General features: G+C 43.6%; 1 protein-coding gene across 1 annotated transcript in view; it reads right to left on the bottom strand.

Moving 5' to 3' along the window:
* PSME1 (proteasome activator subunit 1) overlaps positions 1-18,233 on the bottom strand; it is a 29,961-nt gene extending 11,728 nt beyond the window's left edge. The window contains exons 1-4 of the mRNA XM_063454903.1: positions 17,964-18,233; positions 15,284-15,316; positions 8,635-8,697; positions 33-128 (exon numbers count right to left, since the gene is read on the bottom strand). Of these exons, the coding sequence (XP_063310973.1) occupies positions 33-128; positions 8,635-8,697; positions 15,284-15,316; positions 17,964-18,002 (231 nt within the window). The 5' untranslated portion in view covers positions 18,003-18,233. The remainder of the gene's footprint in view (positions 1-32; positions 129-8,634; positions 8,698-15,283; positions 15,317-17,963) is intronic.
* Positions 18,234-24,264: the final 6,031 nt, after the last annotated feature.

Raw genomic sequence — 24,264 nt, 5'->3', positions numbered from 1 at the left:
CTCTGTAAGGCGTACACTAGGTGTATAGTCACCTCTCTCTCCTTCTGCTTCTCTTTTTCTGGATCTGGTATTGGGATGTCCAGTTCAGCCCGCAGTGTTGTCAGATCAGAAACATTCAGTTCTGGAGACTAAAGAAGAAAAAAAATATATATATATAACTTCAGAAAAAAAGAAGATTTTTTTTTTCTACAAAATGTAGCCTCTCTCATGGGTTTTATTTATTAAACAGTGAAGAAAGATTAGTTGAATATGCAAAATTAAAAAAATGAAAGAGACAGCTATGATTGTCTTTCACAGAACAGCCCCACGTTAGGAATATATTTTTGATGAATGCTCTCCTATCGGAATTGGTATATTGGGAGCTTCCCAAGAATTTTTATCTTAATCTTCAGCTGTTCTGATACAGTTGGCATGGCTGCTAACTCTGTTGTCTGATTAACGTGCGTATTCCCATAATGCCACTGGAAGATTGCCTACTTGGATGCGCACTCTAAGTCCAGTGAGGTCACATTGTCAATATTTTCCATGCTGTGTAGCTGCTCGGTTAAGGAGAGCTATCGCTGTTTCACAACTGCAAGTTCAGTTGTTAATTTCAGTCTAGTGGTTCAAAATTTACCATTGCGGTTTTATTTTTAGAGCTATGGTATTGACAGGGTAATTAACTAAACATCAGATTTTGTTAAATGGACAAAATATAGTGAAAATTCTAAATTTCGCCTTATTCCAGTGAGAATTCGGCTAATCCGACCGAATCAGATCAATCAGCCAGATGTATTCAGTATCTGGATTAAAATTTGTGCTTTTTTTTTTTTTTAAGAAAAATTCTTTATATATATTGTGCATGTGATAACAGACAGGCCTGTGTTGCCACCACAGCGGTCACAGGCTGAGTATAATCATACAGATACAGTGTCATATATGGCAAATAGTATGTCTGCACAGTTTTATAATAATAATAAACTAATATCGATCCGATAAGGCATGCGTGGCATAACATTACGTGCGGATATTAAAGAAATACAAAAATTTAGGTGATGCAAGTCTATCTGATGCAGCTATCAATTCGTTTTATATAGTAGTGTACTGTAGCCATCAGCTGCATCAACGCGACATATGTCAGAGAAACTTTAGGTTTAAAAAAAAAAAAAAAAGGACTAAACATTATTGATTCAACTCAAAGCCGAGGTTTACTCGGTGTGGCTTAGGGTACTCTGTAAGATATAAAGCAGGTATGCATTATGCACTGTGATCAGCTATGACGGCACATTTAGTAAGCTGTAGGTTTAGCAGAGGTCGCTTTATGCTCTAGTAAGAGAGTGGGTAGAGCGATTAAACTAATTCCCATTGTGGGTGCAACATCCTCTGACGTGTTATATTTGTTTTGTAAAGACAGTTTGTTCGTACCAGAAAACATGTACCACAACATGAATACAGTGAACTTATAATGGGTGGATTAAATCATATGGCAGAGTTAACAGGTTAGAACTTTATATTAAACGCTAGTGCCACTTTATTTCTATAGACTCTTAGTGAGTGCGGCTGGGATTAATGATATACAATTTGTAGTATCAACACCAATAAGCATGTTCAGTGTGCATGCGCTAGGGCAGCATATTGTGGTATTTGGCAGTGCCACTGAGGCTTCGCTTTCATCTAGGTGCCCCTGGGTTGTATTTGTCGAGCGCGGTAAGTTGAGTTAGCCAGGCTCAAAATGTAATTGGGTAAATGATGATCAGCAGGACGCAGCATTAAGTTTTAGATGTCTGGTTAGAAGACCAAGAAAGGAAGTGGCTAGCGTCTTTTCTAGCGTCTGCACTTTGCTTAGGGACCAAATATGCAGGGACATAGTTAAGAGGAAACATTTTCATTGTCATTTATGCCCCCCCCCCACCCCAAACATGCAGTATAACTAAGCGTTAACAGTTCGATCTAAGTAAAAGGCTTCCCAATGCTAGGCTGTTGCGATTTGGCGTGTGGGGGCAAAGGGGTGAGTGGATGTAATATTAGTTGCATTGATTGTAGTAACTGATTCAGAGACATGGCGATAGTAGATCGCGACGTCTCTGATGAGGTACCCAGCAAATGGTGGAAGAATAAACATTACCACAAATGTCACAACAACATTGCCACAGATACCTAGCAGACTATACACATTTATACAAAAATACAAGATAGTGAGTAGGCGCTTCCAAATATGCAACAGAGATAGATGTAAAACAGGGTTTGATACAGCAGTGTTTCCCAGACACTAAATCAGAATGAAAATAAGTAAAAGGTGTGTATCAGAGACCACATAGGGAGGGAAGATCCCAAAAACAGGTGTAGTAGTAAACAATAATAATAACCATAAGATACGACCTGAGCACAAGCGAGTGGCAGAGTCTTATCTATAAAATAAAAATAAAAAACATAACATAGTGTATACTGTATACTGAAAATATGTAAATAATATGAGGATGGACTACCACTCACATTTACCAGAGCCGTACCAGGCTCTGTATAGCAGGCTCAAAGGTGCCAATACAGGCTAACGAAACTCCAAGGCAGAAATATGAAGAATTCCGTGGTAAAAAAGAATTTATTTGATGAATAAAAATATAAAATATCAAACTCCCGGTTACAAGGGGGTGGAACCCAAGCAGCAAATGGTATAAAATAAAGGTATCCACTTACCCCAAACAAAGTAAACCGTAGGAGTAAATATAAAGAACAAATAAAATACAATCATAATTGCTGTTATTCTATCATTTGATTGCATTTTATTTGTTCTTTATATTTACTCCTACGGTTTACTTTGTTTGGGGTAAGTGGATACCTTTATTTTATACCATTTGCTGCTTGGGTTCCACCCCCTTGTAACCGGGAGTTTGATATTTTATATTTTTATTCATCAAATAAATTCTTTTTTACCACGGAATTCTTCATATTTCTGCCTTGGAGTTTCGTTAGCCTGTATTGGCACCTTTGAGCCTGCTATACAGAGCCTGGTACGGCTCTGGTAAATGTGAGTGGTAGTCCATCCTCATATTATTTACATATTTTCAGTATACAGTATACACTATGTTATGTTTTTTATTCTTATTTTATAGATAAGACTCTGCCACTCGCTTGTGCTCAGGTCGTATCTTATGGTTATTATTATTGTTTACTACTACACCTGTTTTTGGGATCTTCCCTCCCTATGTGGTCTCTGATACACACCTTTTACTTATTTTTATACACATTTATGTTATTTTTGCATTAATGTACTGTGAACATGTACTCTCGAGTGTCAATGCAGTTCCAACTTGTGTTCAATGGTTTTAATACCACATATTGGGTGGCCTGGACTGTCCTCTGCTGTCCGCCTATGGGGGGTCCTGGGTGCCGCTTGAGGGTGCTCCGGTGTGGCGGGGATCCGCTGTACTTCTTGGGTGCAGTGTTATTGCAGGCAGTCCCAGCGTGTTGAGGAGCCTCCGTGGGTCACCACCAGTGTTCCAGACGCTCCCCATCTATATCGGATGCCGTGATCTCTCAGGGCCCTGGTGGTCGGTTGGAATCTGCGTCTTTCTGCCAGAACCGTAAAAGGTAAGTCGTCAAATAGTTTTATTTGGTGATTCTCAACTGTCACAAAGGCCTGGTTTCTGGAGCGAGACAGGAGGGCTGCCTTGATGGAGATGTCCCGTGTAATCACAATGGCGTCTCGTGGAGCATCCGCAGGGGCAGTGGGGACCTTTCGGACCCGAAACACCGATATTAAAGGCTGCGCTCCCTTTTCTGCCCGTACCCCTAGTGTTCCAGCCTTAGTGGCAAAGTCTATCAGGGCATCTTGGTTCACAAACTCCAATACTCCTCGGAGTCTGATATTTCTTCTACGGTGCCTGGCCTCCAAGGAGGCGACCGTTTGAGAGTCTCTCGATCTGTAGAGACATGGTAGTCACTTGTGTTTGGGTCTCAGCTAGTCGGCCATCTCGTTCTCCCTCTCGTGATTCAACCTCCTCCAAGCGGTGAGTCAGGGTGCCGATCTCTGTTTGTATCCCTGCAAGGTCCGCTTTCCACACCGTTCGCAGGTCCAGAAGCAGACGTTTAATGTCCCCTTTGGTGGATGGGGATGTGTCAGTGTCTGAGTCCGCCTTCTGGTGTATGCTGCCGTTTGTCTGCAGGGCCACCGAGTCTTCCTCCCCCTCTGAGTCGTCTGAGGTACTTGAGCCTTGTGATCTGCTGGGGGCCATCTTGGTCTGTGCCTGAGGCCGCGGCCCGTCGAAGGACCTGCGGATATCTGTCTGATGGAGGTCCTCTGTGTAGGCTAATTTGCGGTGCTTGCGTCCCATCTTTATGTTGGAGGTATGGGTTGCGAATTAGCACTATTTCTGCTCTCATTTGTAGCTTTTTGGCTGTTTTCTCAGTCTATGCAGCAGGAGCTCTACACAGACACGTCTGGTCGTTTACTCTGCTGGCCACGCCCCCCAAAATTTGTTCTTTTTGCATCCAAGCCCTCTATACAAAGTATACAATGAACAACATTCACAAAGCACCAGTTTAACCCCTTAAGCACCAAACTTCTGGAATAAAAGGGAATCATGACATGTCACACATGTCATGTGTCCTTAAGGGGTTAAATGAACTTAAATATACATCATAATGTACGGTTTACATTAACTTTAGTAGTGCTTTGTTTAGTCTTTTAATTCAAGCAGAGGTAGGGGAAACACAGTTTAAAGGGCTATCCAAGCACCATAACCATTATAGCGATTGTGCAGCTTATTATAGTGGTTGTCAAGTGTGACAAAAAACAGGATTTCCAACACTACATTTTCATACATCCTGCCTGGTACATCCTATGGGGATGCATCCTAATTATCCTAACCAGGCATACAAAATATCTATAGAACAAAGAAGCGGAAGCAGGGGAAAGAGATACCCCCCAAAATATGATTCTCAAGCCACTGAATCCGTACACCAGTGGGACATTCCATAAATGTCCTAGGGCATGGTTCGTCAACCTGGTCCCTACCGCCCACTAGTGGGCGTTTCAGGATTCCAGGTGGGCGGTAGGGATTTCCAGGCTGATCGGGCGGGCGGGCGGGTGCGAGCCGGCAGTACCCGTGCGACTGGGTACCACCGTGACCATTTGGGGCTCCGGCCCGCCCGGTAAACCGCCGTGGCCGCCTTCCAAAGTGTCCATCGGGTGGCCCATGCTGTCAGGGTCACCCGATGGATGCGGATTGTAAGGGGGGCCGGTCAGCACTGGGCGCTTTAACAGCGCGACCGGGCCCCCTGTGATGACATCAGAGCTGGGAGGAAGTGATTTCCCGGTCACTCCTCCCAGCTAAAACTGAGAGCCACGTGGGAGGAACACCAGGGAGTCAGAGTGGGAACTCTGACTCCCATCCACCTGAGCCACCACTGGACCCCAGGGAAAGTCACCCTCCTGCACCTTAAAGGTAGGAAACAGGAGGGTGACTTAAATGTAATGTGTGTGTTTGTTTGTGTGTGTGTGTGTGTGTGTCTGTCTGTGTCTTTGTATGTATGTCTTGTGTGTATATATGTGTGTGTGTGTCTGTATGTGTCTTTGTATGTATGTCTTGTGTGTGTGTATGTGTCTGTCTGTGTATATATGTGTGTGTGTGTGTCTGTATGTATGTGTGTCTTGTCTTTGTATGTATCATTGTATGTGTGTCTTGTGTCTGCATGTGTGTGTGTCTATGTATGTCTGCATGTGTGTGTGCATGTCTGTGTGTGTCTGTTTGTATGTATGTGTCTTGTGTGTATGTGTGCCTGTCTGTGTCTTTGTGTGTGTATGTATGTGTGTCTTGTGTGTCTGTATGTGTGCCTGTCTGTGTCTGTATGTATGTCTTGTGTGTGTCGTATGTGTGTCTGTATGTGTCTTGTGTGTGTATGTGTCTGTCTGTATGTATGTGTGTCTTGTCTTTGTATGTATGTGTCATTGTATGTGTGTATGCATGTGTGTGTGTCTATGTATGTCTTGTGTGTGTGTCTATGTATGTCTTGTGTGTGTGTGCATGTCTGTTTGTATGTGTGCCTGTCTGTTTGTATGTATATGTCTTGTGTGTGTGTGTGTGTGTATGTGTGCCTGTCTGTGTCTTTGTATGTGTGGCTGTCTGTGTCTTTGCGTGTGTGTCCTGTGTGTGTGTCCTGTGTGTGTGTCCTGTGTGTGTGTCCTGTGTGTGTGTCCTGTGTGTGTTTCTGTATGTTATAGTGGACTATAGTAAGTGGGCTACCTAGCTCAGCCTTCCTACTGGGCATTGCTATAAGGACGGTTAAAAATTAGAAAAAAGGTGAAAAAAAGGTGGGGAGGGGAATTGAGGAGGGAGAGGAGATGAGCTGACGCACAAATGAGAAATCATATTATGCGCAAACAGAGAAGTCGTCTGAATATCACTGAAAGAGACCTTTGTTTGTTCCTTACGAAAATCAAACCAGATATCAAATATTTAGTCTCGCAGCATCAACCTCAAGGATCTCATTAATCACTAGTAAAGGTAATTTCAATTTACTTTATTGTTTTCTCATTAAACGTTATAAAGTTAAAAGCCTTATAAACCTGCATTAAGTAGAAATAAAAAGATAAATGTACCGTATATACTCGAGTATAAGCCGAGTTTTTCAGCCCATTTTTTGGGCTGAAAAACCCCAACTCGGCTTATACTCGAGTCAAGGTCTGTATTATGGCAATTTGCATTGCCATAATACAGACTGGGGGGAGAGGGGGGCTGGCAGAGCTGTAACTTACCTGTCCTGCAGCTCCTGTCAGCTCTCTCCTCCTCTGCGCCGTCCGGTCAGCACCTCGGTCAGCTCCCAGTGTAAATCTCGCGAGAGCCGCGGCTCTCGCGAGATTTACACTGGGAGCTGACAGAAGAGCAGAACGGACGGCGCAGAGGAGGAGAGAGCTGACAGGAGCTGCAGGACAGGTAAGTTACAGCTCTGCCAGCCCCCCTCCCCCCCCCCCCACTGAACTGCCACTGGACCACCAGGGAAGGAGAGCCCCCCTCCCTGCCATATATCAAGCAGGGAGGGGGGACGAAAAAAAATATATATAAATAAAATAAGAAATAATAATAAAAAAATAATAATAATAAAAAAAAAAATTAATAATAAAAAAAAGGGGTATAAGGACCACTATGGGAGGGGGGGGGGGGGGGTATAAGGACCACTATGGGAGGGAGGGGGGTATAAGGACCGCTATGGGAGGGAGGGGGGTATAAGGACCGCTATGGGAGGGAGGAGGGTATAAGGACCACTATGGGAGGGAGGGGGGGGATAAGGACCACTATGGGAGGGAGGGGGGGATAAGGAACACTATGGGAGGGAGGGGGGTGATAAGGACCACTATGAGAGGGAGGGGGTGGGATAAGGACCACTATGGGAGGGGAGGGGGAAGTAAGGATCACTAGGGGAGGGGAGGGTAAGGACCACTAGGGGAGGGGTGAGTCAGGACCACTGGGGGGGGGAGTGAAGGAACACGGGGGTGGGGAGGTAAGGACCACTGAGGGAGGAGGAGGGGAAGTCAGGACATATGGGGGGGGGAGGGGGCGGCAAAAATCCTTGCACCGGCCCTGCACACACTGCATTCACACACTGCATTCATACACACACACACTGCATTCATGCACACACACATTGCACTCATACACACACACACTGCACTCATACACACACTGCACTCATACACACACTGCACTCATACACACACTGCACTCATACACACACGCTGCACTCATACACACACGCTGCACTCATACACACACACATACGCACACACTGCATTCATTATACACACACTGTAAATAAATATTCAATTAATATATTTTTTTTAGGATCTAATTTTATTTAGAAATTTACCAGTAGCTGCTGCATTTCCCACCCTAGTCTTATACTCGAGTCAATAAGTTTTCCTAGTTTTTTGGGATAAAATTAGGGGCCTCGGCTTATATTCGGGTCGGCTTATACTCGAGTATATACGGGTACGTACATTTATTTTTTTTTAAAAACACCCTCCTTTCTAAAAAATATTCTGCATTTGCGCGAAAACTGGTGGGCGGTAAGGACATTTTTTCAACCAAAAAGATGCATTAGTGGGCGGTAGGTAGAAAAAGGTTGACTACCACTGTCCTAGGGCCTAACCCTATTTATAACAATATGAAAAAAGACAAATTGCACATCTCACATAAAATGTAGAGAATAGCTATCTGGAAAGACAACAGTATCAATAATAATAACCAAACATGACCTGAAGAATAAATAATGTAACCTAAATATGATCAAAAGAAAAAGAGATAATGTGATATAAAAACAAGCCTTGTAAGGCCTACATTTTATGAGCGATGTGCAATTTTTCTTTTTTCATACTAAATATCTAAGCAGGATTCATTAGAATCAAAACTCTGTTGACCTTTTTTTTTAGCAGCACTAAATTAACAGGGAAGCCTGTGTCAGCGTGGGTTAGTGGCAATTCTACAGGACTTTAATTGTTGTCCTGATGGGAAGGCAAAGGCAGGCCCCTGCTTAACTACTACAGAGAGAAAAATGTATGTACCTGGTCAGTGTATGCATTTAGGGAATTAGGTAGTTAATAATAAAAAAATAAAAAATAGTTCCCCTTCTCTTGCAGTACATGCTCATACTTCCACTTACACTCAGGAACTGGTCCAACTCAGAAATCTTATTTGGGAACCCAGATGACACCAGCTTATTGGCCTGTGGGTAAAAGAAGAAATATGACACATTAATGTGCAGTGAATCTACTTTTATTTTAAAATATATGTTCATTGAGGGTGGTTTTCCATTTTTCAAGCAATGTTCATACAATCAGTATAAGTAATGCATCCTCTCGTGGTTTTCCTCTTATCTCTCCCAACGCTCATTCAGTGTCTCCTTTTCTAATGATACCTCCTCCCCTTGCCCTGTCTCAGTTGGAGTTCCCCAAGGCTCCGTCCTTGGTCCCCTTCTATTTTCTCTTTATACTGCCTCTCTTGGCAAACTTATTACCTCTTTTGGATTTCACTACCACCTGTACGCTGATGACACCCAGCTATATCTCTCCTCCCCGGACCTCTCCCCTGCCGTCCTGCAACGTGTCACTGCTTGCCTTTCTTCCATCTCTGACTGGATGTCCTCCCGCTTTCTGAAACTCAATCTCTCAAAAACTGAGCTCCTTGTCTTTCCTCCTCCTAATACTGATCCTCCTCTTTCGCTCTCCCTCCAAGTTTGTGGTACCAACATCAGTCCATCCTTGCAAGCGCGCTGTCTTGGCGTCATACTTGACTCTGGTCTCACCTTTGAGCCTCACATCCAGCATGTTGCCAAATCCTGTAGATTCCATCTTAAAAACATAGCCCGCATCCGCCCCTTTCTTGCACCAGATACTACCAAGGAGCTTGTCCATGCTCTAGTAATTTCCCGCATGGATTATTGTAACCCTCTCCTGATTGGTCTCCCCAATAGCCGTACTGCACCCTTACAGTCCGTAATGAATGCTGCTGCTAGATTGATTTTCCTCTCTAGTCGTTTCTCTCACACCTCACCCCTCTGCCAGTCCTTACATTGGCTTCCTGTATGCTATAGGAGTCAATTCAAGGTACTAACTCACACCTATAAAGCACTGAACAACTCTAGCCCCTCTTATATCTCCTCACAGATCCATAGGTATGTCCCTTCTCGGTCTCTCCGTTCTGCCCGTGACCACCTCCTGTCCGTTGTCCGCACTCGTACGGCCAACTCGCGCTTGCAGGACTTCTCGCGGGCGGCTCCCTTCCTATGGAATAGCCTGCCTACCGCCATCAGACTCTCCCCTAGTCTTGCATCTTTTAAGAAGTGCCTTAAAACCCATCTCTTTAGGAAAGCTTATGGCCTCCAAGACTAACCCTTACCTCACATACCTGTCTCTTGCCCTCTCCAAAAGGGCAGCCCACCTTATTTGATTGTAAATTCCTGTCCTAATGTGTTTTACACCCCACCTCCTATAGAATGTAAGCTCGTTTGAGCAGGGTCCTCTTCAACCTATTGTTCCTGTAAGTTTATTTGTAACTGTCCTATTTATAGTTAAATCCCCCTCTCATAATATTGTAAAGCGCTACGGAATCTGTTGGCGCTATATAAATGGCAATAATAAATAAATAAATAAATAGCAGGTTAAAATATTAACAGGGACAATTTTAGCTTAGATGTACAATGCAAAAGGGATCATGGGTTTATGTCAGTGTTAATCAGCTTAAACTAAACCCTCACAGATGAAATACTTTATGAGAAGTTGTGAACAATCAACCGTTTGACAAAAGAAACAAGATTGCCCCGAGAAGAACAGTGTAGCGAAAGTAACCTCGCCACTTGTACTTGGAGGGGCCTGCTTGCCAGGCTCCTGCCCACAGACTATGGGACCTGCAAGGAAACCTGTAAAAGACTACCAAACTTGACCAACTGTTAGCACTGATTTCACTAGAACTGTTTTGGGCATAGGACCATGTGCACGGTCGGTCAAAATTATGACTTCCAGGAAATTCCTGAACCCCTGAACCGATCTGGGTGATTTTTTAATATGTTGTTCACCCAGATCGGGGCTACCAGGGGAGGTAACTTTTATGGGGGTTTATGTGTTTTTAAGGTACTTTTTGGAGTTTCATAAAATGTTATGGTTTTTCTGTGCTTGGAGATAATTGGGTTAGATTAGTACCGTTCCTGATTCAATGATCTCCCAAGCACAGAGAAGGGATTCTATTGTTTGTGTATGGGAGTGTCTCACTGTATGACTTTTTATTGGTTTATTCACTTTGTATCCCTGTGCCCAACAAGGTCCATCTGGGTGTCACCCTTGTTGGGAAACTTGCATAAAAAGCCAATGTGCCTCCATTAAAATTCTGTTCCTGCTTACCCTCAACATAGAGTCTCTGTATCTATCCTGGGGATTGCTAGATCACTATACTCCCCAGGAATTATAATCACTAGCTCTTATAAGAGCTGTTCCTGCTATGCTCTCTGGGAGTAGCAGAGGTCTGCCCACTGGAAGCTGGATCCTGGTCTTGGGTCCAGGGTGGGTGAAGGACGCCGAGACCCTGGCGCAGCTGCATCACTGGAAGTGGGGTCTGCGGTGCTTATGGTGTCTGGTGGAGTGTTGGAATTCCTTGGTGATCACTAGGAGCATTGATTGGTGAAGGCAGTCGGTCGGAGTGCCAGGCGGTCCGTCACGAACAGGTAGGGAGTAACAATATGGACATAAGAGGGAAAACTTAAAGGAGTCAGGGAATGAGCAAAAAATAATATTGGTAGAATGAATAGGAAAAAGGTTGTTCGAGGATCTTAGGTCTTCCCAAAGTGTATGGTATTATCGTAAAGATGTATAAAGCAAATTTTGAGAAGAAAGATGCAGATCCTCTTCAGTTCCTTGCAGAACAGATACAGATCACAGTAAATATCCTAGGGGCTAGTTTGAAAGCTTGTTATGGTCATGAGAGCTTGTCGCTTTTAGCGGAATTATATTGGGTCACAAAGTGGTGTAGTTTTAAAATAAGGAATTGATAACATTAAATGTTCTATTCTAGAAGGAGGTGTTCCCAATGCACTGCTACCACATAAAGTAGTTTGTACCACATTAGTTACAGACTCTAAATCCCTCTCCATTAGGTGTGGGAAATAGTAACATCAAGAGCATAGGGTTGTGTATGGTGTGCCTGGGGTAGACAGGCTATCTTGGTTCTGTCTAGTAAGCCATAGTACAGGGGTAGGCAGACTTTGGCACTCCAAATTTTGTGGACTACAACTCCACTTATGCTTTGCCAGCAATATGGGAGATGTAGTCCACAAGATCTGGAGTGCTGAAGGTTGCCTACCCAATCAACCTAATCCTTCTCTGATCCATCCCATATGTACTATATAGGACTTGCTTGCATTAGTGTGGTTTATTAACAATATGATAATATCACAACAAATGCTTGATAGACTATAATATAGTACGTTGGATATGATAATGTGATTTACAGTGGAATGAATGTCATGAGTACTGAAATTACTCTCTGCAATCAATCATGCTGCCCATTTTTATGCCATCAGCCCCTCTTCCACTAACCACTGCTGCTGCATGTAGAGGCTATTTTTTAAATAGAATCAGTTGCACTTCTGAAGCCAGTTGAAACAGCCATTTCATTTTTAGAGACTGATAAAGTCACTGGCTCTGGGCACAACAAAATAAAATACAATGTCTTCTTTGCATTTAATATGGCCTTATTACACCCACTACAAAGGCCACGTGCAGTGGCGGAACTAACGTACAGAGAGCTCTGGTGCAAGAAAATTTTGTAGCCCACCCTCTATGGCAAGGGTCATCAAAAGGTGAATCCCCGCCTGTCTTACAACTCCCACAATGCTTTGTCAGCATAGGATCTACCATTTTCCCATCCTTGCAGGGTTGTATTTAAAGGACCACTCTAGAGCCAGGAAAGCATACTCGTTTTCCTGGCACTAGAGTGCCCTGAGGGTGCCCCCACCCTCAGGGACCCCCTCCCGCCCGGCTCTGGAAAGGGGAAAAGGGTTAAAACTTACCTTTTTCCAGCGCTGGGCGGGGAGCTCTCCTCCTCCTCTCCGCCTCCGTTCCTCCCCGTCGGCTGAATGCGCACGCGCGGCAAGAGCTGCGCGCGCATTCAGCCGGTCACATAGGAAAGCATTCATAATGCTTTCCTATGGACGCTTGCGTGCTCTCACTGTGATTTTCACAGTGAGAATCACGCAAGCGCCTCTAGCGGCTGTCAGTGAGACAGCCACTAGAGGAAATAGGGGAAGGCTTAACTAATTGATAAACATAGCAGTTTCTCTGAAACTGCTATGTTTATAAAAAAATTAGTTAACCCTAGCTGGACCTGGCACCCAGACCACTTCATTAAGCTGAAGTGGTCTGGGTGCCTAGAGTGGTCCTTTAACACTGAGCCGTGTTTGTGTTTTTGGATGCAAGCATATTTTTGTATGAAGTGTGTGTGTGTAAATGTAGGGGTGTGTTTGTGAGTATTGTTAGCATTTAAATGAGGTTGTGTGTTTTAAAGGGACACTATAGTCACCTGAACAACTTTAGCTTAATGAAGCAGTTTTGGTGTATAGAACATGCCCCTGCAGCCTCACTGCTCAATCCTCTGCCATTTAGGAGTTAAATCCCTTTGTTTATGAACCCTCTTCACACCTCCCTGCATGTGACTTGCACAGCCTTCCATAAACACTTCCTGTAAAGAGAGCCCTATTTAGGCTTTCTTTATTGCAAGTTCTGTTTAATTAAGATTTTCTTATCCCCTGCTATGTTAATGGTTTGCTAGACCCTGCAAGAGCCTCCCGTATGTGATTAAAGTTTAATTTAGAGATTGAGATACAAATATTTAAGGTAAATTACATCTGTTTGAAAGTGAAACCAGTTTTTTTTTCATGCATGCTCTGTCAATCATAGCCAGGGGAGGTGTGGCTAGGGCTGCATAAACAGAAACAAAGTGATTTAACTCCTAAATGACAGTGAATTGAGCAGTGAAATTGCATGGGAATGATCTATACACTAAAACTGCTTTATTTAGCTAAAGTAATTTAGGTGACTATAGTGTTCCTTTAATATACTGTTGCTATTTGAAAGCAGTGGTGTGCTTGTGTGTAGTTATTGCCTTTGAATGAAGGGTGTGTTTGTATGTAGTGTTGATGCTTAAATGCACAGGTGTTTGTGTGTAGTGTTGGTTGAGATGCATGCACACACACACTATGTCACCAAAATAACTTTAGCTTAAAGCAACAAAAACATGTATTTTTGACCCTATAGTGTTAAAATCGCTATTTAGGTCCCCCCCCCCCCCCCACCCCCCACCTAAAAATACTTAAATATTACCTTATTTCCAGCATTGGCTTCACCCCCGATCTGCCTCCTTGGCTGACGTCATCAGAAGTGATGATATTGGCCAATCACAATGCTTTCCCCATAGGAAAGCATTGGATTGGCTGAGATTATCAATTCTGATGATCTCAACCAAGAAGGTGGGGTGGGGGCAGAACCAAATGCCACCCTGGCAAATCAACACTGGCAAATCAGCACTGTAGTTGTTCTGGTGACAATAGTGTCCCTTTAATGAAGCAGTTTTGATGTATAGATCCTGCTCTGGCAGTCTCACTGCTCAATTCTCTGCCATTTAGTCATTTATGCAACCCTAGTCACACCTCCCTGCATGCAATGTGCACAGACTTCTTAGACACTTCTTGTAAAGTGAGATCTAATGTTTACCCTTCCTGTAATGCAAATTATCCTTAATTTAGAATTTCTTATCTCCTGCACTAATAGCTTGCTAGATCTCCCAGGAGCCTCCTGTGTGTGATTCAAGTTCAATATACAGAGCTGGAAATAAAAAAACTTAGTTAAAGTAAGCGAACATGTAATTAAAAATGAAACTATTTTTTAATGCATGCTGTGCAAGTCACAACCAGGGGAGGTGTGGCTAGGGCTGCATAAACAGCAACAAAAGTGATTTAACTCCTAAAAGAATTAAGCAGTGAGACTTCAGAGGCATGATTTATGCACCAAAACTAAGTCATTGAGCTAAAGTTGATTTGGCGACTATAGCGTCCCTTTAATTTATTGAAGCGTTATTAAAATCAAATCAACTTATTCATCTAGTAGCATTTCATTTAGATTCAATTAATGATCAAGACTTGGTAGGTAGATGTCCTTATAACCCCATATTTTGAAGGTTATTTATTTTATTGAAATTGGAAGGACAAACTAACGGATTTTAAATAATAGGTGGAGCATTATCCAATGAGTTATCACATCAGCATTCTCATTGAAACATATAGGAACATGTGACGGCAGATAAGAACCATTCGGCCCATCTAGTCTGCCCATCTAAATACTTTCATTAGTCCCTGGCCTTATCTTATAGTTAGTTTAGCCTTGTGCCTATCCCACGCATGCTTAAACTCCTTCAGTGTTCCTGTGTTAACCTCTACCACTTCAGCTGGAAGGCTATTCCATGCATCCACTACCCTCTCAGTAAAGTAATACTTCCTGATATTATTTTTAAACCTTTGCCCCTCTAATTTAAGACTATGTCCCCTTCTTGTGGTAGTTTTTCTTCTTTTAAACAAAGTCTCCTCCTTTACTGTGTTGATTTTCTTTATGTATTTAAATGTTTCTATCATATCCCCCGTCTCATCTTTCCTCCAACACTAGTATGTACGGATGTGTGCTCTCATTTTTATATGAGCCTTTGTTTGTATAAAGAGATGTACATACAATCGATTTACAAGAAGGGATTAATTCCCTTAGACAAGTACTCACCTCCAAGCAGAACTGTTTCTGAAATCCATCCACCTGAAAGAAAGAGAGAAATGGTTTATAATAATATGTTAATATTATAGTACTGTTGAATCATGTTGTGAATATCTGTTACAGTGGCATTTATCATGATGGTTAAAATAAAATAGTCACATTTAGCAACACCCTCTCTCTCTCCAGCAGTGGTCATGTTACATGCTGTTTTAAAGCAGCTCTGTCACGTCCCAGTATTTTATAAGGATATAATCTTTACGAAATGCTTATTGAGTTGGAATTTTAGTGCATTCCCAATGCAATTCCAAGCTACCATAAGGCAAATTATGCCGAGGTTGACCAAAGGTGGAGTTGTGCCATCAAAAGTGATGGCTATGGAATTCAAGCATGGTCTCACTCATCCAAGATGTCATCTATGAAGGCTCCTGGGATTTCCTAGATGCTCCATAGACCATCATCTACAGCGCTGGTGCGGCTCCTGGCAAATGAAGCGCCAGGAGCCAAAGACCTCCAAGAAGATGGTGGTGGCCGCGAGAGACAGCTTCAGGTCGGTAAACGAACCTTCCACTGCACCACGCAGCCACTGGACGCTAACCGGAGATGTAATTCCAAAAACGACAGAGCCACATGAAAGAAGGATGCTTATAGATATACATTACAGAGCTGTAATGGAAATAAAAATGTACCCAATATATAGGTGCTGCCTAAATTGGTGATATCACTTTGTGACATCATTAAAGACCACCCTATCAACCAAAACCAGTCAATGTTTTAGGCCACTACTCCAGATTAATTCTTCTTGACCTCTCTTCCACTTGTTATGGTTCTCCTCCTATCTCTCTCAATGGTTAAGTGTCTCCTTTTCCAATTTAACTCCCTCCCCTCATCCTGCCTCAGTTGGAGTCAACCAAGGATTTGTTCTGGGTCCCCTTTTGTTCTCTCTTTATACTGCATCTCTCTGCAAACTCATTAACTCCTTTGGATTCCGCTACCACCTGTACGCCAATGACACCCAGATATATCTCTCCTCCCCCGATTTTTCCCCTGCTGTCCTACAACGTGTCAAAGCTTGCCTTTCTTCAATCTCTACATGGATGTCCTCCCACTTTCTAAAACCCAATCTCTCTTAAACTGAGCTTTTTTAACTTTACTCCTCATAATGCTGATCCTTCTCTGCAAGTTGATGGTACTTGCATCAGTCCATCCTTGCACGCTTGTTGTCTTGGTGTTTTCTTTGATCCTGGCCTCACCTTTGCGCCTCATATCTAGTATATTGTAAAAACCTGTTGATTTCACCTAAGAAACATCGCCTGCATCCGCCCATTCCTCACGCAAGATGCTGCCAAGGAGCTTGTTCATGCTCTGGTAATCTCCCGCATGAACTACTATAATTCTCGCATCTACCTATTGCTCCTGTAACATTTTGTAGAGGTCTCATTTATTGTTAATTTTCCCCCTTTCATAATACTGTAAAGATCTGCGGAATACGTTGGTGCTATATAAATACCGATAATAATAATTTAAACCATTTACTATTACACGAAGAAACAACTGAATTATACTTGTTGGTAGTAGTGTCCCTTTAAAAAAATAGTAGATTCGGTCTGAACACTGTACAATACAGGCTGCACATGATCCTCTCTTTCATATTTCATTTTTGATATGGTTTACAAAATCCCGATATTCTGACTGCTGGGCTGTCTGAACCGCATTACATTCTAGTTTACTTTCAGGGTCATATTTCCCACCTACGTGTTTTCCAGCCATGCGAAATACAAAACGACTTTCATTTCTAGTTTTACAAAACAAAGCAATAAATACAGTACACATGTATCCATTTCTGGACGGTTCATCTCTACAACATTATACAAAAAGATACAGTAATGAGTTCCTCAAAATAATTAGATAACTTTTAGGAAATGCAAATTAATTTTAAAAAAAATTAATTGCTGGATGACAAAATGTCTAAAGCCATTTCTTCCTACATTTTGCAAGTCACTTACCACAATCCACAATTTAGTGAATAAACCCCCAAAATACTTGTTGTTTGAAGCCTTCAACACAATGGGTGACTTGGAAAGTAAAATATATTTTAACAATAGGTCCAATTATAACTATTTGCATGGTGGTTTCATGGCGAGACATTTGGACAGGTTTCTTTTAAATATATGTCCTAATTTGGAAACAAATTTCAGTGATATTTCACTATATCAAAACGTAAACTCCAATAATGCAAAATTAAAATGGTAGGCCTCACCCTTAGTCATGCATTACGATATGGCAACTTCGTTACAGCCAGCATATAAGAGGAACAATTTTGCATTATAGAAGGGATTATTGATTCAACTGTGAATTGTGGTGAGTTGACAAATTTGTTAAATTTTAAGCAGAGCAGCCAAATTAGGAAACCCAATGCAATTATATATTTTTTTTTTAACTTAGCAAAATAGTTTGTTTTTTGTTTTTTAGTTCATGTTCATCACAATTCACTGTTTAGCAAAACAACAATTAAGGATACAACATCACAGTATAAAACTAATAATTTAATCACATTTTATAGTTGAGCACCCAACGTTTACAGCAGGTTATTGAGTGTCAGCAGCAAGCATTTATCTACCTGCACACAATGTGTATACTCACAGGTACTCACACAAATACACACATATACAATATAAGATCAATTTCTCACCTTGTCCTTGGCAGCCTGTGAAATCTCTAAAGAAGCCATAACTGAGAAAATGAACAAAATAAATCTATTAGCTGTCTGTCTGTTGTCCCTCTAGTTTTGGGCCACAAAACCTTCAAGTGAAAGTGAAAGTATATTGAAGGGGACTTCCAGAGCTGCTGGGAGGAGATAGAGATGGAGGGAGGAGTTCAGGCAGAAAGAGTGCAAGAAGGTAACAGTCTGAAAATGAGAGGGGGCAGGCAGAAAGAATGAGAGCTTTAGGAGTTAGCTATATAAGTGTATGTGTACTGAGACCTGAAATACTATAGGTTTTATCATGTTATTAGAGTGTCTCCAAACATATACCATCCAAACCTCATTAAATATGCAAAGCAGTATGTATATAAAGATTACAAGCATGGGTATTGATTAATAACTCCCAGCTCTCCTGGATTCAACGGGACAGTCCTGAATACTCACAGGCTCCAGCTGTACTGATCTAATCTAGGTTGTAAAGAAACTCAAGTCTGGTGTTTAACAGTTTAAAACACATCTTTTTTTGATCAAAAATAAGGACATTTTTTAAATTAAATTGAAGCAAGTTTTGGGATGTCCCACTTTTGGTGACAGAGAAAAGTTCCCAGTAAGAGCAGATTTAGCACATCATTAGACATGTTTGTATTATGATAAATAAATTCAGGGAGAGCTTCAAAAGCATCATGCATCCTTTATATGGAGGGTGCCTTCCACCATGGTAGCATTGATATACACCCTATTGTCCAAACCCACCATGGTCCTACTTTCATGGGAGCTGGGGGAGGATTGAGACACAGGTGGGAGCTGTAGAGGATTGAGACACCTAGGGGAGGATTTAGATACCTGGGGAACTGTGCCGGTATTGAGACACATGGGGGAGCAGGGGAAGGATTGAGACACATGGGGGAGCAGGGGAAGGATTGAGACACATGGGGAGCTGGGGCAGGATTGAGACACATGGGGAGCTGGGGGGAGGATTGAGACACATGGGGAGCTGGGGGAGGATTGAGACACATGGGGAGCTGGGGGAGGATTGAGACACATGGGGAGCTGGGGAAGGAATGAGACACATGGGGAGCTGGGGAAGGAATGAGACACATGGGGAACTGGGGAAGGAATGAGACACATTGTGGTGGAATCTCGGTAAAAATAAATTTAGTAGGCCGAGATTACCACGTGGCATGTGTACGTGCATATGCTGACGTATCGATCAGTTGGTTGCACGAGGCAAGATACGATCAGAAGTGTACGGAGCATGTGCAAGAATACAGGATGTAGTATTCCCCTCCTCCATTGTGCTGGACAGGCCATGCGGTCAAGCAGGAAGTTAATTCTTATTTGTGTTGATTGGTCAAGAGAATGTGCGGGTGGAGCTTAATATGGGAGGAGTTATGTGCCTATATAAGGAGCCTGCACTATTGTCCGGGGCTCAGAACTTGCTGTATTTTGGTGACATTAGTCCCTCTGAGTCCCGATCGGTGATCCAATAAAGAATCTCTTCCTTCCTGAAGAAACCTGTGTCCATCTCTCTGTGCTTCGCTTCCGTCAGTTTCTCCGGTATCATTTGGTGCATTGGCCGGGAAGCTCATCGTTCAACGGTAGCTGAGAGGCAGAGGCGTGAGACGGTCTATCTTTGCCCACGTTCTCTACGGCTGCACCCCTGAACTTCTGCGTGGACCTCCCTTCGTCTCGGCGCCACTGGTCTGTTGTCCAGGAGATCATCGGCCTCTACGTAAGAAGTGCTGGGGTGTCCCCGTCGATGAGTGTGAACTCAGGTTCAGGAACGAGGAGGTAAGACAACTGCTGTTTTAGACGGCAGACCCACTAGGGGTATACCGATTGTGCGGTAGGCCCATAAGGGGTTATTTGTGTATGGAATCTGCCCCCTCTGTCGGAGGGAAGGAGCGAAGGCGCACCGCTCAATCGAACGCTCTTTAGTCAGACCGTTTGATTTGGTTAGTCAGGCGGGGTCCTGTTTAAATAGCCCTAGCCGGACACCGGTGTCTTGTCTAGACTAGCGTTCTAGGGTGTATATTACGTTCGCTAGGTCGGAGGGACCGGGAGACTAAGCGGCGCCTGTGTAAATTCGGTTCGCTAGCTCTCAACCTATCTTGGCTAAGTGGGAAGGCGTGTAAATTTGGAACCCACTAGACTTTTGATAGTAATCGACTAAGAGGCGCCTGTGTAAATTCGGTCCTCTAGCTCGCTATATGTGGTGCTTGGGCAGTGTGGCTAACCAAAACGGGTGTATATAGTTTTAGGTAGTCCATTCAAGGTACTGGCCAATAGTTTAGTTGGGAATTGTAAATGTGATAAAGATTGTTTAGTAAAGTGTATATCTTGTTAGATAGCGCGAGCTCAGCCGTCTAGCGAGAGTGTTAATAGTGTGTTGCTGTATTATAGTGCACGGTACCATAACCCTGTATATTTACTGACACTGTATATAAGTACTAATCATTGTCGTCTATTGCATGTTTAACACCATAACCACTAATAATTGTATTGTGACCTTAACTTGTGCTTTGACCTATGCTAACCGTACTGTAACCGCTATTTGTAAAAGACGATGTTACTGGGGTGTGTTATAGACGGGTAATTCGTATATAGAGAATTATAGCGTGGGTGACTGTATAGTTTCGCCAAAGGGCATAATATTGATTATATAGTGACTGGTGTAACAGCTGTGTGTGTACGGGAATTCCCTGAGTGTTTATTGTGTTATTGTATACGTTTCACTTGGTAACCGTACCACGTGGTGCTGTTGCCAGAGGAAACGGGTGTGACTGTTGAATAGTACGCGTGTATAGTATTCGTTGTCGACGACGTTCCATTGTTAAGTATGGGTGCGTCGCAGTCAACGATTCCGGATCCCTTAGGTTGTATGGTGAAGAATTTTAAAAAGGGATTTAAAACCTGTGATTTTGGGGTTAAAATGTCTCCTGTACGTTTGGTCACTTTGTGTACTAGGGAGTGGCCTACTTTGGTTGCGGCATGGCCGCCACGTGGCAGTTTGGATCCAACTCTGGTACAGCGCTTACACGTGGCTGTATCAGGTAGGCCTGAACTTTACGGCCAGTTTCCTTATATTGATTGTTGGAGACAGGTCGTAAATGACTCGCCAAAATGGATCCAGACGTGCCACGAGGAGCAATGTCGCCTCATGGTGGCTAGAACTTGTTTGTCCACTAGGACTGGTGTTAGGCCCATTTTGGACACGCCCCCTGAGTCCGAGATCCCTTTGCCGCCCCCTTACTTTCCTTTAAGAGGAAGTGACGCAAATGCAGGAAGTCCTGCAACCCTCCCCTCATTGCCCTCATCCACTTCCGCTTCCTCCTCCAGTACAGGATCCACCCCCTCTCGTACTAAATCTCCCCTTCCGGAATCAGAGCCAACCCCCATTAGGTCTGAATATCCTGATTTGGCGCCACTTCAGACTTCCGGTCAAGCTTCTTCTAGCTCGACCCGAAGTGTTTTATTTACTACCTTTTCCCAAAACCAAGCTCCCACATCCTCATACCCTATCTCTCCCCGACCGGAACCCATAACTGACGCCCCTCTACGTAGCCCCATACAAACCCGACAACTGACCGGTACCCAACAATTAAAGCACTATCAGATGCCTCTTCGTCTGAATCCCGGGTCAGCCTATATCGATGCCGCAGGTCAAATGGCACATGCTGACCCAGTCTTTGTATATGTCCCATTCACAACAACCGATCTCTTAAACTGGAAGACCCACAATTCCTCGTATACTGAGAAACCACAAGCTATGACTGATCTGTTCACCTCAATAGTACAGACACATAATCCGACATGGGCTGATTGCCAGCAGTTATTAATGACTTTGTTTAACAATGAGGAAAGGACAAGAATAAATCAAGCGGCCATTAAAGCGCTAGAGGATAAAGCCCGTACTTTGAACCAAGCCAATCCATCAGCATGGGCCGCAACACATTATCCCAACACCGATCCCGATTGGAATGTAAATGGTGCTGATATGGTTCAACTCAGAGCCTATAGAGACGCTATAATTGCTGGCATGAAAGCCGGAGGAAAGAAAGCTATTAACATGTCGAAGACAGTTGAGGTGATTCAGAAAAGTGATGAAGCGCCCAGTGTCTTTTATGACCGATTATTGGAGGCATACCGCTTGTATACCCCCTTTAATCCGGAAGACGCAGATAATTCCCGAATGGTGAACTCCGCCTTTGTCAGCCAAGCTTACGGAGATATTAAGCGCAAGCTACAAAAGTTAGAAGGGTTTGCAGGAATGTCCATCACCCAACTAATGGAGGTAGCGAATAAGGTATATATGAATAGGGAAACAGAAAGTAAGAAAGAGGAAGAGCGCAAGATGCGTAAAAAGGCTGATATGTTAGCTGTAGCAATCGCAGGCGTAGATAGACGGGGCCCAGATAGAGGCGATAGTAGATGGAGTAGGGAGCCTTTGAGTAGGAATCAGTGCGCGTATTGCAAGGAAGAAGGGCATTGGAGGAACGAATGTCCACAAAGAGAGCAGTACGAGAGAGACCAACCCAGGGCAGGTTACGGAAACTTTAGAGGCAGAGCAGGAGGTAAAGGAGGCCCCGGAGGGAGTAATGGTAATAGAGGGAGCAATGGGAACAGAGGAAGTATTAGGGAAGATAGGTATTTCCCAGCAGCGCAAAGGTCCCGCGATAGAGAAGGCAGGGACTTTGTAGGATTGGCTGACACGGTCATGGAGGACTATTGATACCGACCGGGCTCCATCCCCCTTGGTCGAGCGGAGCCTATGGTCGATGTATCAATAGGGGGAAAAAGGAGTGCGTTCATGATCGACACTGGTGCTGAACATTCGGTGGTGACTAATCTAGTTGCTCCTCCATCTGGAAGGACTATTACTGTGATAGGAGCAACTGGAAGAAGTGCTGAAAAACCGGTTCTTAAAAGTCGACTCTGTACATTGGGAGGCCACGTAGTAAAACATCAATTCCTTTATATGCCTGAATGTCCAGTCCAATTGCTGGGACGTGATATGCTATCTAAATTACAAGCGCAGATTACGTTCCTACCAAATGGAACAACATCCTTAAAGTTTAATGGACCTTCAGGTATTATGACTTTATCCGTACCAAAGGAAGAAGAGTGGCGACTTTATACAGCGTTGACTATCCAAAACCCTAGGAGTGATGAATCCTTATTCAACATACCAGGAGTTTGGGCAGAGAACAACCCACCAGGACTGGCCCGCAATATTCCACCTATTAAAATTGAACTAAAACTTGGGGTTTATCCAGTGAGCCTAAGACAATACCACATCCCGCAGAAGGCTAAGAAGAACATACAATCTTATCTGGATAAGTTCATACGGTATGGTATCCTAAAATTCTGTACTTCCCCCTGGAACACCCCATTGCTGCCTGTTTGTCAGGATCGGGACAGGGATCCAACACGCAGAGTACAAACAGTAGAAAGGTACGTATACCGGGCCTTAGAATGGCCGGACTAACGTACAGAGAATAACAGAGAATGGTCAGAGACAAGCCGAGGTCGAGGGAACGAGAAGACAGGTAAGCGAGAGACAAGCCGGGTCAGAGGGATAACAGAGATAAGCAGAATAGTACAACAAGCCGGGTCAGAACCAAAGAGAATACTAGAATACAAGAGCACTGAGTGACTAGACAAGCTAGAACCACGACAGGGCAATGAGCTGACGAGAGAAGCAAGCTTAAATACCCTGAGTCCAGAGAGTAGACACGCCTCCGCTGGGTGCTGATTGGATAAAGCCAATAGAGTGACAGGTCGCTCGGGATAGCGTCAAGACGTCACGTATCGAGCGTCATGTTAGAAAAGGAAGCGGATCCCTTGCGGCCAGCGTTAGAATGACTGGATGGAGCGCGAGGAACGGGAGATATGGCGTGTCTAGACGGATAAACAACTAAGTCTCTACCCTTCTCAAGGGTAGAGACCTCAGGTACCCTGACAGTACCCCCCCTCTCAGATACGCCCACCGGGCGGAAGGAACCGGGACGAGATGGGAAGCGGGAGTGAAACGCCCTGCGGAGACGAGGAGCATGAACGTCCTCCTGAGGTACCCAACTCCTCTCCTCAGGACCATATCCCTTCCAGTTGACCAGATACTGTAATCTTCCCCGGGAGAATCGGGAATTGATAATGGAGTTGACCTCGTACTCCTCCTGACCGTCCACCTGAACCGAACGAGGAGAGGAAACCGTAGAGGAGAATCTGTTGCAAATCAGTGGTTTCAGCAAAGACACATGAAAGGAGTTGGGAATACGTAAGGCCGATG

This window comes from Pelobates fuscus, chromosome 5, assembly GCF_036172605.1.
Source record: "Pelobates fuscus isolate aPelFus1 chromosome 5, aPelFus1.pri, whole genome shotgun sequence".
NCBI lineage: Eukaryota > Metazoa > Chordata > Amphibia > Anura > Pelobatidae > Pelobates > Pelobates fuscus.
This window is presented reverse-complemented; position numbering and strand designations above follow the sequence as displayed.